Source organism: Benincasa hispida, chromosome 4, assembly GCF_027475165.1.
Source record: "Benincasa hispida cultivar pf3 chromosome 4, pf3_genome.v1.1, whole genome shotgun sequence".
In the NCBI taxonomy this organism is placed as follows: Eukaryota; Viridiplantae; Streptophyta; class Magnoliopsida; order Cucurbitales; family Cucurbitaceae; genus Benincasa; species Benincasa hispida.
This window is the reverse complement of record NC_143481.1, coordinates 33,861,454-33,876,055: the sequence shown is the minus strand read 5'-3', so window position 1 is coordinate 33,876,055 and position 14,602 is coordinate 33,861,454. Positions and strand designations below refer to the sequence as shown.

Here is a 14,602-nt window from a genome sequence, read left to right as displayed (position 1 = left end):
CCTTTATTAAAGTCCCGGAGACACCACTTAAGGGAACACTTATCTACTTACCTTAAAGTCAGGAATGAGTGAAATCCATCTTATATTATTATGTCCCTAGCTCCTTACTCGATCTTGTCCCCAAAATGGTAGGTTTATTAAGTTGGCAAATTAGTCACTCTCACCCATAGAAATCAAAGAACAATCTCTCGTGAACAATAGTTCATAATACGCTCAGGATTAAGACTAAGTTGCCTAGGTCATCCTATTGAGATAGAAACCTAACTAGTCAACGGTGTTACATCTAATGGTTACTATTTCGCGATTCGATCTTATGAAAAATCATTGCCAAGAATACACTCACTCGCATGTCATCTACATGAACGCATCAGATCATTGCATTTATATCAAATACAAAGTGTGTTGTATCCATAATGTCACCAAGATAAGGTACCCATAGACCCTTTAAGTTGTATCTTAAACATTGATCTTTATATGTCTCCACATATAGTTCAAGACTCATAAGACAACCTAGAATGTTAATTTATTGGATTTAGGGTTATTAAGATAAAATAGAATACAACACAATCAATTATTGATGACGGTCAATTAATTACATTTACCATTTACGAGTTTTAGGGCATAAAACCCAACATCACCGTCAGAGTGTATTTTTCAAAATTGTAATTTGGATGGAACCGCATTGGCTCCCTCTCATCTAGTCGCCGCTTCCTCATCTCCTCCTTTTCTATCCTTCTATCCAGATTATCATGCGGGCATGGCATTCTTCTCCTTAAATCTCCCTAAACTCCTTTTGACTATAGCAATTATTCTACATTCATATACTTCTGATCTCTTTCATAGCTCAACGTAAGATGTCGCTTTCTTCCTTTACCTTAATTTTTTTTTTTTTTTTTTTGTCATTTAACCCATTTACTATGGCTATTAAAGCTCCTTCATCCATATAGCCTTCTACATGAAAGGCTTCATTATTGAATCAAGTTATGCACTCCGATAATGTCTCCCTCGACTTTTGCTTTATTGTCGATAGTTGTTTGTTTTCTTTGATCCCTCCCCCCAATAATTTGGATTATGAATGCTCTTGCTAACTCCTTAAATGAGACTATCGACTTTCTCTTTAGTTTTCGAAACCATTCCTTGGCTGCCCTAGTTAAAGTGAAAGAAAAATCTCAGTATCATATTGCATCCCAAATTCTATGAAGCTCCATCCAAGGTTGGTACGTATCAAAGTGCTCCATTGGATATCTCTATCCATCATATGTGTTTATCATAGGTTCTTTGAATTTTGGTGGGAGTTCCACATCCATAATCTCATTGGTGAATGAGGGGTCCATTTGCTCAACCAGTGCTTCCAAATCAAGTCCTTCATCAAGCTTGACTATTTGCATATTCCCTATCTTATCTTGTATCTTCAAGAGATTTGCCTTCCATGGCTCTTCTCGACATTCAATTGTTTGATCCTCTTATTCTTTCCTCCTTCTCTTCTCTTCCAAATAATTTCTCAAGTTTGTCTCTGGAAGGCCCTTCACTCGACTTCCCTCCTTTGCTGAACCTGAGGTCGGCCTTGACTACACCCTTGGCCTCGACTTTGGGCTTCATCCCTCTCTCCTCTTTCTCTGCATACTTCTGACTTCAACACACAGTTTGTTATTGTCCTAGCTATTTCATTCTTCTTTGGGTTCCTGTTCTAAAAGGTTTAGGGACCATCTTCTCCCACCTCTTTATGCCTTTGTTGTTTGTTCCTACCACAGGATTGCTTCTCTCTTAACTTTAAGCTACATGAATGCATTATCCCATGCTCTCGATCAAAAGAGCTTTTTCCTTTGGCTAGATCACGAAAAAGCTCATCTTTCGGTCCTCGACTCTGTTGATCAAAGGCCTCGATCAGTAACATGATGTTTTTGTCTATCCCACTAACCTTCTATTCTAGGGCTTCGAGTTTCTTTTTCACCTATTCGCCTTTTAGCCGAGGCCGATGAGGTGTTTTCTCTCAAAATCATCGTGGGTGTCTATTTTGGTCTGACTCTTCGTCATGCAGAGTCATACCTTGGTACCTCATACTCATCTTTTGCACCAAACCTTTCTACTTACTAATTTCTTTTAGTTAATTCTTCTCTATAGACGGTGCCAACTATTGATGCCAAATTTTGATCAGGGTTAGGATCCCTGATCTCCACATGACAACAATGGTGAGTGTAATTTGGGAAAGAATCTATTATGCAAAATAGAGAAAATATAAACAGTGGTGTGGTGTTAGCCACACAGGCTCTGATGCTTAAGTTAGCAAGGAGTACAACGAAACGAGAAGGAGATTTTAGTATCTAAATGAATTTACTTCATCTCGCGCTCTGACCTTCTATTTATTGAATTTTACCCCTACCCTCGAGCCTTTTTTTTTTTTTTTTTAAGTTTTCGAGTTGTTTTTCAAGCCCTAATCTTCTTTTCTAGACATATCTCCACGTACGACCCACCATTGGGCTGTTCTCATTAGGTCGACTTCAGCTGAGGTCGAGCCTCATAATTTGGGTTTTGGCTCGTTCTCGTGTCTGCTTTCTTGCCCCTTGTGGCCTTATGTTTGTATGCCTCGACCTATTAGCTGATTTGCGCTCTGATCTTTTATAATTTTGCCCTTGGGTCTAAAATTATCTATAACAACAATAAAGAAAGATAAAAACATTTAGAAGTACACTATGTCATGTTATCGACTCAATTCATTTTTTAAAAAACAAAAATTAAAATATGTAACGTGTAATGAATTATAAATTGTATAATATTTCAAAATAGTAAATATATAATTTTTTAGCATAAAACATGTATAAAAATAAACTAATAATAGTTTATTGTCAACTAAAATATTTAGTGGTATAACTAGTTTTATTATTTATAAATACGATATCAAACACATTTTAAAAAATTGTTTAAATTATAATCCAATTTCTTAATATGCTGACAAACACATATCTAAAAACATGAAACACAACTCTGTTTTCATTAATTTTTTTTTCAAATTTATGTTTTCAGATTTACTACTAAACAAGCCCTAAAAAACTAAGGGGTGTTTGGACCCCAACTTGAAGTTGGTGAATTATTATAATCTGCTCCATGTTTAGGGGCTCCAACTATAATAGTTGTGTTTACAATTAGTAAGTACTCTTTCAAAACCCTTTTTGTTATACTCATTTTCTCTCTTTGTATTTGCTACGGTGTTTACTTTTACTACCTAGACCAAAATAGTTTGCACCCTAAAAATATATTATAATTATCTAGAGACTACAACAATCGTTTATTATAATAACCAGCTCAACGCTTCAAATGTCTGGTAAGTGATTGTTTTTTAAAAAATATCAAAAAAAAAAAAAATAGCTCAACCAATATAAAGTATATACGATTGACTAAAAATTTATAAATTTTAATCATTCCAAATAATTGTTGAACTAAAGGATATCTACAGAAAACCAAGTGAATTTAATTTTGAATTCACAAGATCTTCCAGATCACGTAACATAAGGGTGACTATTTATATTTTTTCATAAGTTTTTAGTTCGAACAAAATATATTATTTAAATCAATGACACATGTAATTTTAAAATGGTACATGATAATGATTTAGAAGTTACTAACACGAGCAATATATATATATATATATATAAATTGAAAATTGAAAATCGAGATACACTAATAAAACGAAATATTGTCCAAATTTGTACTATTTGAATTACATTATTTGAAAATATTTTTCAAAAACAAAATTTATATTACCTACCCAACTCATTTTTATGGGGTGTAACCGTGTAAGATTGAATATCTACTTTTAATTATAATTAGTATTTCATATATTGCCTTATATTCAAATGAGAGTGTAAGTCAATCATTGTGGAGCTAAGTTTACTTTAGCTATGTTGGAGTACTTATGCACTTATCTAGAAAAATTTTCTATATTACGAGGGTATGAAAAAAAAGTTCATACACCAACCCCTTATTGTGTGCCACATCCACATGTTTTTTTAGAAGGGGTAGGTGCAAATATTAAAGTATGCACGAGTTGAGTTGAATCTAGTTAAAGAGATTTTTTGGACCAACGCGAAAATTTAAATTAGTCAAATTTCCAACTCTGGTAATTTTGTACAAGGGGTCAACCCAACCCAAAAATTGAGTTGGGTCATCAGTTATGTAGAAAGGCATGGAATGCATGATGGAGAACATTGAACGTTAGAGTTGGACGTAACCTAGGATATGGGAGACATGATCTTGAAATGAGAATGAGACCGTGAGAATTTGGAATCATCAAAGTGGATGTTGGAATTTGTGATGAAGTTGAACTCGTGATGAATCCAACTTTGACAAAGTTGTGACCTAGGTTAAATATTTAGGGAAGATGTGACTATGAGCATCTAAAATGAACTTGTGAATCGTGATGAGGATGAAATTGAAGACCAAAGTGTGAAAATGGAGGACTAAAGGCTAGATTCATCAATGTCAATCGTGAATGAAACGAAGTCGTGGGTGAGAATTGAGATGAGAGATTGTGTGAGGTAAGAGTCCAAGAGATTCTAATAGGTAGCGACTGAAGAAACAAAAACCAAGGTTAAATGGTTTATATATTATATAGAATTTCTGGGTCGGGTCGGGTCAAGTCGGTCAAGAAAAAACTAAACCAAAAAATAGACCTGAAAATCTATTTTTAAAATATTCAAATTCAACCCAACTCAAAAAAATTCTAACTCTACCCAATCTTAGGTAGTTCAAGTTAGTTGGGTTATCAAGCTTTTTGAACACCCCAAGCATATATAGCAATTAGGATCAAAATATTAGCAAATAAAATACAATGCAAAAGAATTTATAGATAATCTAAAATTTAGATTCAGCTCTCAGAGTCTATCAATAATATAATATACCATTGATAAGAGTCTATCAGTAATAGAATCTATCTCAATCTATTTCTATCACGGATAGATTTCACTAAATTTGCAATTATTAAAAATGTTGTTATACATTCAATTATTATTGGTCGCAATAATCTTTTTTAAATATTGGGTGGGATTCACCGACATTTGTGTAATATCAACGAGAGAGTATGGTACATGGGAGTGCTAAAACATTTCCCCACTTATGCTCGTGTTTAAATGGAAAGTAGTTAGTACTTTAATCCCATACTCCATATATAAATAAATACAGCGAAGCATATGTGACACAAAACATGTTGTAACTTAGCAGTTCAGTCTTATATATTGCTATCATGCGCAGAATAAATAGGTCACTCGTGAGATTAGTCTTCGTTGGTTCTTTCTAATTGCTTTGGGGTTGTTTAGATGGTCAAATTTATCCATTATCTTTCAATGTTACAGGTGCTGTTTCTTGTTTATTGTCTTCAATTCCCAAGATATTTTCCTTCTCTGTTCAAGTTTCATGGTCCTTTGTACGTGGTAATTTCATCACAGATACATTACAAAACCGTTTTCTGTAATCTTCAAATTTAGGGTTTCCATCAGCTTGCCAATCCAGTCGGTGTTCATCATAATAGATTTACGACCAGGGAGTTTTGTGTTCTTTCTCAACTTATGGTGGGCACTGATTTCTGTAGTCGGAACTGTGATTTCTTTGTCTAATGGGTAGTGTCGAAATACCCAAATGGCTCAAAGGGTTGCCCTTCGCGCCGGAGTTTCGGCCGACTGATACCGAATTTGCCGACCCAATTGCTTACATATCTAAAATTGAAAAGGAAGCTAGTGCTTTTGGGATTTGTAAGATTATCCCTCCATTCCCCAAGCCTTCCAAGAAATATGTCATTAGTAACTTGAACAAATCTCTTTTGAGGTCCACAGAGTTAAGTCGTGACCTAAATGGTGCAAACGAGGGAGAGGTTCGGGCAGTTTTTACGACTAGACATCAAGAATTGGGTCAGAGCCTTAGGAAAACAAAAGGGGTAGTTCAAAATCCGCAGTTCGGAGTTCACAAACAAGTTTGGGAAAGTGGGGAGATTTATACATTGGAGCAATTTGAGTCTAAGTCGAAGGTTTTTGCTCGTAGTGTGTTAAGTGGGATTAAGGAGGCTTCTCCTCTTGTTGTAGAATCTTTGTTTTGGAAGGCAGCTAGTGATAAACCCATTTATGTGGAGTATGCAAATGATGTTCCGGGATCTGCTTTTGGAGAACCTGAGGGTAAATTTCGTTATTTTCATAGGAGGAGGAGGAAGAGGAACTATTATCACCGAAGTAAAGAACGGTCTTCTGAACCTAAGAGTGAGGAAATGGAGACTTTGACGGATTCCCTCTGTCGGGATAGTGCAGGCATTTCCAACAGGAATGATTTGAATACAAGTTCAGAGATGTTGAAGCCATCTACTTCCACGGTTTCCATGGAGGATATTTCACACAATTCGAGAGGAAAGAGTTCAGATTCTTGTATTAACATGGAAGGAACGGCAGGGTGGAGGCTTTCAAATAGCCCTTGGAACTTGCAAGTAATTGCACGGTCTCCTGGATCACTTACGCGCTATATGCCAGATGACATTCCAGGGGTTACTTCTCCAATGGTTTACATTGGCATGTTGTTCAGTTGGTTTGCTTGGCATGTTGAAGATCATGAGCTGCATAGCATGAATTTTCTTCACGTAGGCTCTCCGAAAACATGGTATTCCATTCCTGGAGATCAGGCATTTGCTTTTGAGGAAGTAGTAAGAACTCAGGCTTATGGTGGCAATGTCGACCACCTAGGTATGAATTCATTTTGGTTAAACAATTGTGTGTTTGCGTTTTTAAGGGGTGGGAGGTTAGGATAGCATTTCTATGTACATTCTTCATAAACAAGATATAGAAAATTCTTGTACATTTTTTTTTCTTTTTGCTTAAAAAAACCATTTTTTTTTTAGCAGCTGGGATTGGAAGTGTGGTAAGGCCTCTACGAATGTAGAGGCTAGCTCAAGAAAGTAGCCAATAAAAGGGGTGATAATTGCTTAAGAGGTCCCCCTCCCTCCCTTCTGGACACTATGCATTTGCTTTTGAGTTAGTAGTAAGAATCTCAGGCTTATGGTGGGTAGTGTTGACCACATAGGGACAAGCAATTATGTATAGAAACTATGAGTCTATGACAGGATTTTTAAATACATTTTGTTAAATCACTTTCACTAAGGCAATTAAAACTATAACATGCCATACCAAAATAGAGTCTTGCTCAAGTAAGCAGCCACTAAAGGTTCCCTCCTCCTACGATGAAAATTGAAACTCAATTGAGGGAATTATTGAAGTTAGATTACTTCAATTAACTCATCTTCTACTGGTTGAATGGTTCTTATCACTCTAGAACTAGGTGAAGATTTCTTTCTTTCATGTCATTGTTATAACTCATGTTCAGTTACTCTTATTCCCAGCTGCTCTTACATTACTGGGTGAGAAGACTACACTTCTATCTCCTGAGATAGTGATTGCATCAGGTATTCCTTGTTGCAGGTAAGTTTCTGGAAATGTCATTTGTTCCACATTTTCTTAATAATTGTTTTGGAGCTTGGACTGATACTTGCTCTATTTTCTTAGATGTCCTTGCTGGTGTTCTCCTCATGTTAACTTTAGTGTTTTCCGTTAGGTTAATCCAGAACCCAGGAGAATTTGTTGTCACATTTCCAAGGGCTTATCACGTTGGGTTCAGTCATGGTAATTTCTCTTAAATTTTCTCCTTATTAAACTGATATACTATGGATGAGCATTATGATGCTTGAAAGTTTTCTTTTGTTGCACTTTTGATGTGGTAGTTTCGTGAACTTGTTTCCATGAAATAGAATTTAGACACTCTGGTTTCTTCATCTGTGCTGAGTTTTGATATTATAAATGTATGTCTGGGAGGAGACTCTGCTGGCAGAATGTATGTCTGGGTCTTCTATAAGCAAGTACCTTTCAGATGGACATGAAATTTTTTTAAATGAGCTGGAGAAAATTTAGAGGCTATTAAGCTCACTCTCCTCTTAGTCTTAAAATGGTTCAAAATTCCCACCTTGAAATTTAGGGTGATAGCTATTAACTTTGCTATTAATTTTTCTATTATTGTTGAACTTGAAGTTTGAACTTATAATTTACTAGTTGAGTGTAAGACCACAAAATATGCTGCTTTCATTTTCTGAGTCGTATTTCTAACTATATTTTGTTTGATCAAGCACCATCCAGTTTAGTCTGATGGAGATCATTTTATGGAGTAGTGCTGATAACTGAATTTCCCTCTCTTGTTTATGATGCAAACAAATTGTTGATAAAGTAGCTGATTATTAATATTTGACTTTTCAACTGTAACTCTGTATGGTGTCTCTTAGAATGGCCATTGTTGGTTTTTACCATGTTTGTGCTCTATCTTCTTCAAATGGTCTACTATCACATTTTCTCTTGTATATTTGATGGAGAGCACATTTCTATATTTTGATTAAATTCTTTGCTATAAATAATCCTTTCTTCAACAGGCTTTAACTGTGGGGAGGCTGCTAATTTTGGAACTCCACAATGGCTCAGTGTGGCCAAGGATGCTGCAGTTCGCAGAGCTGCAATGAATTACCTTCCCATGCTTTCTCATCAGCAACTCCTATACCTTTTGACAATGTCCTTTGTTTCAAGGTTTGTTCATCTTTTGATGGTATGCTTATCTTATATTTGTTTGTCAAGGGATGAACTTAAGTTTTTATGTCACTTGTTGCCAAAGCAGCTTATTTATAGAAGTAGGCAGTAGCTGTGTTTAAATTTTTTTACTTTTGGTTGTCGTAAATGAAAAAATGTGGTGTTATAACTGGTATTGACACATTTTACCAATTTATTTCTATCTATCCAGAGCATATGATTTGGGAAAAGGTGAATATACCGTGCTCCATTATAGTTATGGAGACTTACGTCTAATCTTTGCTAGACTGTTGTCCATGATTGCTATATAAAGCTTGGCTGGCTGTATGATTTAATTTTCTGTTAATAAAAGGAGATGATATGACAAATTTAATCTCAGTATTCATGTAATATGTTACAATAATTGAAATGGCTATTACCATTTACGTGAGTATTCTTTTATGAATGAAGTGTTCTAGGGCAGTGGCTTTATATGGAAGCCATATGCCTAATACAAGTACATCAAGAAGTTTGTTTGACAAAATAACAACTTATAACTAATCTTACGATCAAATAACTCGAGTTAGCTCTAAGCCAACTAAACAGAACATTAGTAATCAAGCACAACAGCTCTAGCTAATGGTTTTCCTTAACAATAGGAAATTCTCAAGTGACTTTGTACCTCTAGGAAGATTAACTGGTCAATCCTCAAGGCGGTTAGGCATCTGGAGGCATCTTTGGATTTTTAGGTTGAGACTTCTTGGTGGTGAGGGAAGTTATCTTTAGTGGTTCTCCTTGTTCTATCAATTTTCTTTTACTGGATGGTGCTAAAGGATGGGCTTATTGAAAAACTTACTGGTCTTTACTTGAAATTTTCAGTATATAGGAGGGGATTGTAGTGTTTTAAGTGGTTCTCAATCACATACAAGTCCAAATCTTCGACTCAAATTATGTATAGGTTACTGAATGCATTGATGGCTTATTCTATGCCAAAATTTTTATGGTCTTCGTCAAGTCAGTTCACTTGGTCTAATATGAGGGAGCCCAGCTTGAACAGACTTCAACAGATGAATTCTCTCTCTGGGGTTTGGATTTCAAACTACACTCTAGAGTTATGAGGAAGACCAAGACCAGAAGCCCTTTGAAACATTTCCCTTCTCTGTTGGATTACATGGGACTTGTGGGGCTCATGCCTTCTAAGTTAAAAGATTGCTGGTTACATTGTAAGGAGTTTGCAGCTCTCCATCTGGTTTCATTCTATCAGTGACAAGCTTTTTTGTCTTGAACAAAATAAGAGTAATGATGGTGATGGCGTTTACCTTCTTGAGTTGACCAGTCATATTTTATGTTTAGATGTACTTTTCACTTTATACCTAATTTATGCATATTTTATGTATCTTCTCGTTGTATTGCATGTACCAACAAATTGAATTAATTCATTTGCTGTGTCTCTACTTCAGCAATCATCTAACCAGTTGCTTCTCCCATGTTTGTTTTTTGTGCATCTTTGGATCTCAGAGTACCTAGATCATTACTTCCAGGTGTCCGGAGTTCACGCCTTAGAGACCGGCAAAAAGAAGAGAGAGAATTGATGGTTAAAAAAGGTTTTGTTGAGGACATTTTAAGAGAAAATTATATGTTATCTGTTCTCCTAGAAAAAGAATCAAGTTGTCGAGCGGTGTTGTGGAATCCAGACATGCTTTCATATTCAAGTAATTCTCAAGTGGCCAATACAAATTATGCAGTTGCAACCTCACCTAGAGAAAATGTTTTGTGCCACCATATTGAAAGTCTTGACAGTAATGTCAAGGATATGCAGAATTTCATTGATGAGATGACCTTGGATTTAGAAACTATGAATGATATTTACTTGGAAAGTGATGATTTGTCATGTGACTTCCAAGTAGATTCTGGGACACTGGCATGTGTGGCTTGTGGTATTCTCGGTTTTCCATTTATGTCTGTGGTACAGCCATCAGAGAAGGCATCAAAGGAACTTTATGTTGATCATCTGTCTACTCATAAAAGGGGAGGAGTTTTTGGACCGAAGGATGCTCATTGCTCTCCTCACTTTGGTGGCACTCATCCTGGTACTGAGCACCTCCATGCATTGTGATTTATTTTATGGAAATTTCTTATGAAATGCTTATAAATAACATACCATATTCCATTCTTAGTTATACCTATCTTATCTCTTAAGATAGTACTTCGTGTTAATGTTTGGTTTGTGGTTCCATTTGAATTTTTCTTGAATTCTTAGAGGATGGTCGTATAGGATTGTATGGATAATAAATTGGAATGTTTGTATCTTTTGAGTCTGTTAGTTTTCTGTAAATTTTAATCTGTTGGTTCACCCGCTAGAGTTGTATGTATCTTCTTTATGTAACGTTAATTAAACTGTTAGTCACTTGTATTTTCCTTTTCATTGATTTCTCCGTTGTGGATTTCATTGCTCTATGGTTGGCTATTATAGCTGATACTGAGTATATATCGTGATTTCCAACTGATTTGATATTCGATTTTGAGTATCTAAATATTGTGGTTTGCATTACTGGTGAATTGGACTAGTAAATTGGGATTATAAGCTTGTGTCATCGTGGCTACCTATTTATATTGCTATTCCACATTGCATTTGACGATTCAGAGATATATTTAGGGGTGGACACAGTTGAACTTAAGCACCCACAACTATTGAAAAGCTAGACACAATCCTTACATAAGTAATTTAGCATCGTTCTGATGGCCTAAAATTTAACCACATGCAAAAAATTTATCTTTAAATATGAGAGTTGAAGGTGGTGTTATAAATTATAATTTTGGTGTCACCATTGGTTCTTTTCCCCTGTTGTACCAGTATTCTTTGTACCAAGGAATTTTATTTAATTGAAAAATCACTGAATTCATTCTGCTGTAGCTGAAATTCTTCTAGTTTTGAGATAACAGGCTAATTTACTTTGCAGAAGATTCCACTTCTGTACCTGAAGTTAATTGTCTCTCAGAGAATCTTTCAGTAGCATCAATTCCCAAGTTTGAGAAGGGGTGGAACACGTTTAGTAAATTTCTGAGACCTCGAAGTTTTTGCTTGCAGCATGCTGTGGACATAGTAGAGTTACTGCAGAAGAAAGGTGGAGCAAATACACTTGTTATTTGCCATTCAGGTATAACCGCCTTAATTGGTTCATCATTCTTCAGCTTTTGTTTCCTTGTTTATGAAACTGATTTTAATTCGGTTAATTGATCCTTTATGTTTGAATATTGGGTAGATTATCATAAAATAAAGGCAAATGCAGTGGCAATAGCAGAGGAAACTGGGAACAGTTTTGTTTACAACGATGTTCGATTGGATATTGCATCTGAAGAGGATCTGAGGTTAATTGATCTTGCAGTTGACGAAGACCGTGATGAATGTCAAGAAGATTGGACCTCTAGATTAGGAATCAACTTGCGGCACTGTATTAAAGTTAGAAAAAGCTCCCCAACAAAGCAAGTTCAGCATGCATTGGCATTGGGTGGTTTGTTCCTCACCCGAGACCATGGCTTTAATCTCTCTGCCCTCAATTGGCTATCTAAAAGGTCACGCTCAAAGAAGATAAATCATATGCAGCATCGCAAACCATTCCGGAGCATGGCATTTAAGGATGAAGTTGCGGGGGAAAAGCCTGATTGCAGAATAGCAAGAAGTGAAGAAAAGTTTTTCCAATACTACAGAAGGAACAAGAAATCGGGCAATTCTACAGGCGTTGGTTCTGTTACACAGCCAGCTAGCAGTGGAGATTCAAGTGACCTTTGTACTGTTAGGAGTGTCAGAAGCAATACATCAGAGTTGATGATTCCTGATCCAAGTGGGACGAGTGATCAGCAGGATGCAATGATTCAAGACATAACTGAGCCAAATAAAAAAGCTGTACTACCAAGTGTTAATGGTCAACTTGTCAATGCCATTGATGTATCTTTTGAAATACATCAAGAGCAAGAACTTATTGAAAGTTGCAATAAAACAAGTCAGGAACCCGATCTTACTTCTGAGGATCAATCACATGCCGGGGCTGATGTGTGCTTGGATGAAGTTAATCTTGCTGAGTCTTCAGGTTTACACGGTTCCATCCATCTTGAGAGTTCAAAGGTGATGGACAATCAGGATGTAAGGAATTTGAGTGGTGAAGCTTGTGATGGAATGACTAGGGATGGCGATGTGGGAGAAGAAATTGAGATTGCTAACAGAATAAAAGATATGGAGGAAAATTCTTGTAGTTCTATCCCAATAAAGCTGCAGCATTGTTCAGCTATTCAAGTTCATAGCCAATTTGGTCATTTAGATGATAGAACAGAACAAGAAATGAAGCCTACATCCAGAAGCAACGAGTGCGAACCCAATTTAACTAATCCTGAAACACCAGACGTTGCTACTTCTAACTTGAGGGACAGAACTCCTGAAGTTGCAAAGGTGGGTTGTGAAGCCACAAATTTATGCAATGCTGTGACATCAAATAATTTAGTACATAATCTTCAGACATTTGAAGTGGATGATGAAATTCAATCTGTTTCTGGTGTTAACGTTCAGTTGAAAGTTCAAAAGTCGCCTTGTTTAGCAGATGAAAAATCTATCGAAAATCTTGGAAGCCAGGAAGATGGAGACGACCTTTCTGATACTCTGATGTCAAGTACCAGGTTCGTGATTGCACCTACTGAACCTAGAACTCCAATGGACAAACCTGGTTCTAACTCTTGCATACTAGGGGAAAATTGGCCCATGGATGTTGAAGCTAGTGGAGATGCCTGTGATAGAGAAAACTTGACTGGTGAAATGACTAGAGATGATGACATTGAATGTGCAGATATGAGTAGAAATATGCATATTGAGAATCCTCTACTTTCTGATCCATCAGAGACCCGTGATGCTACTGAAATTTGTTCATCAAAGCACAAGTCTAGATCAGATGTGGAAAAGCGAAGAAAACGAAAGAGAGATGAGGAGTGTATAATTGAAAATGAGTTCAGTTCCTTTGATTTTATACGAAGTCCATGTGAAGGGTTGAGGCCAAGAGTTGGGAAGAATTTAACTAATAGAAGTTGCACTGATGTCAATATATCAGGAGTACAGGAAAAACCAGAGAGAAATAGAGTGAAAAAACGGTCTGACAGTGTTACTCCAAAGCCTAAGAAAGAAACTAAAAAAGGGTCTTATAAATGTGACCTTGAAGGCTGCCGCATGAGTTTTAAGACCAAGGCAGAACTAACTTTGCACAAACGCAATCAATGCCCACATGAAGGATGTGGAAAAAGGTTCAGCTCCCACAAGTATGCAATGCTTCACCAGCGCGTGCACGATGATGACAGACCTCTGAAGTGCCCATGGAAAGGTTGTTCCATGTCATTCAAGTGGGCATGGGCTAGGACCGAGCATATTCGGGTGCACACAGGAGAGCGGCCATACAAATGCAAGGTAGAAGGCTGTGGCCTGTCTTTCAGGTTTGTGTCAGATTATAGTCGACATAGACGAAAAACTGGGCACTATGTTGATCAACCCGCCTGAATATGTTCGGGTCAGTTTGTTTCCTTATAAGCAAGTGGGATATCTGTAGTCAAGAAAGGACTGAAGAAGCTCAATGTAGTGTTGTACCTCTAAACTTAGGTTCACTGATAGTCATGTAGTGGTCATAAACCTATTTATTCAGAGATTTGTATAGTTTGCTCAAGTTAACTGATGATACCTCTGGCTGAAATGGAAGCAAAACCAAAAGGTTGTTGTTATTGGAGGCTGGTATACCAAGCAAAAGGTTGTATCATCCTTTAGAAAAGGATTAACTCTCCTTTTTGTTGCAAATGTGGAGAGAATTTGTGTCTTGTAAAGAGAGCCCCGATTGACGGATGTTGGAAGACTTCCATCTTGAAAAGCATACTTGGATATGTTTCAAGTCATGTTACTTGCAAAATTTTCAAAACCAACCTCCCCTCATGCTTTCCTTATATAAATTTTGCTCATACAAATACACATGAAGGGGCTTTTCAAATGATGTGGTTTGACAAGTTTT

The 14,602-nt window shown here is 36.5% G+C and overlaps 1 protein-coding gene across 2 annotated transcripts; it reads left to right on the top strand.

Moving 5' to 3' along the window:
* The first annotated feature begins 5,197 nt into the window (after positions 1 to 5,197).
* Positions 5,198 to 14,489, top strand: ELF6 (Zinc finger (C2H2 type) family protein / transcription factor jumonji (jmj) family protein). 2 transcript variants are annotated; one of them, XM_039030872.2, is made up of 7 exons: positions 5,198 to 6,713; positions 7,367 to 7,445; positions 7,579 to 7,646; positions 8,441 to 8,591; positions 10,089 to 10,660; positions 11,531 to 11,728; positions 11,834 to 14,489. In XM_039030872.2, exons 1-7 carry the CDS (start codon positions 5,606 to 5,608, stop codon positions 14,101 to 14,103), a joined length of 4,446 nt encoding a protein of 1,481 aa, XP_038886800.1. In that variant the 5' UTR covers positions 5,198 to 5,605; the 3' UTR covers positions 14,104 to 14,489. The 2 variants fall into 2 exon arrangements, with proteins under 2 accessions (XP_038886800.1, XP_090169418.1); XM_090313292.1 differs by having other exon boundaries at positions 5,276 to 6,713; positions 11,534 to 11,728.
* The last annotated feature ends 113 nt before the right edge of the window (positions 14,490 to 14,602 follow it).

Coding starts and splice junctions, on each gene's coding strand:
- ELF6 (XM_039030872.2), top strand. CDS start 5,606: ATGGGTAGTGTCGAAATACCCAAATGGCTCAAAGGGTTGCCCTTCGCG. Junction 7,446..7,578: donor TCAGGTATTCCTTGTTGCAG/GTAAGTTTCTGG, acceptor GTTTTCCGTTAG/GTTAATCCAGAACCCAGGAG. Junction 7,647..8,440: donor TCACGTTGGGTTCAGTCATG/GTAATTTCTCTT, acceptor TTTCTTCAACAG/GCTTTAACTGTGGGGAGGCT.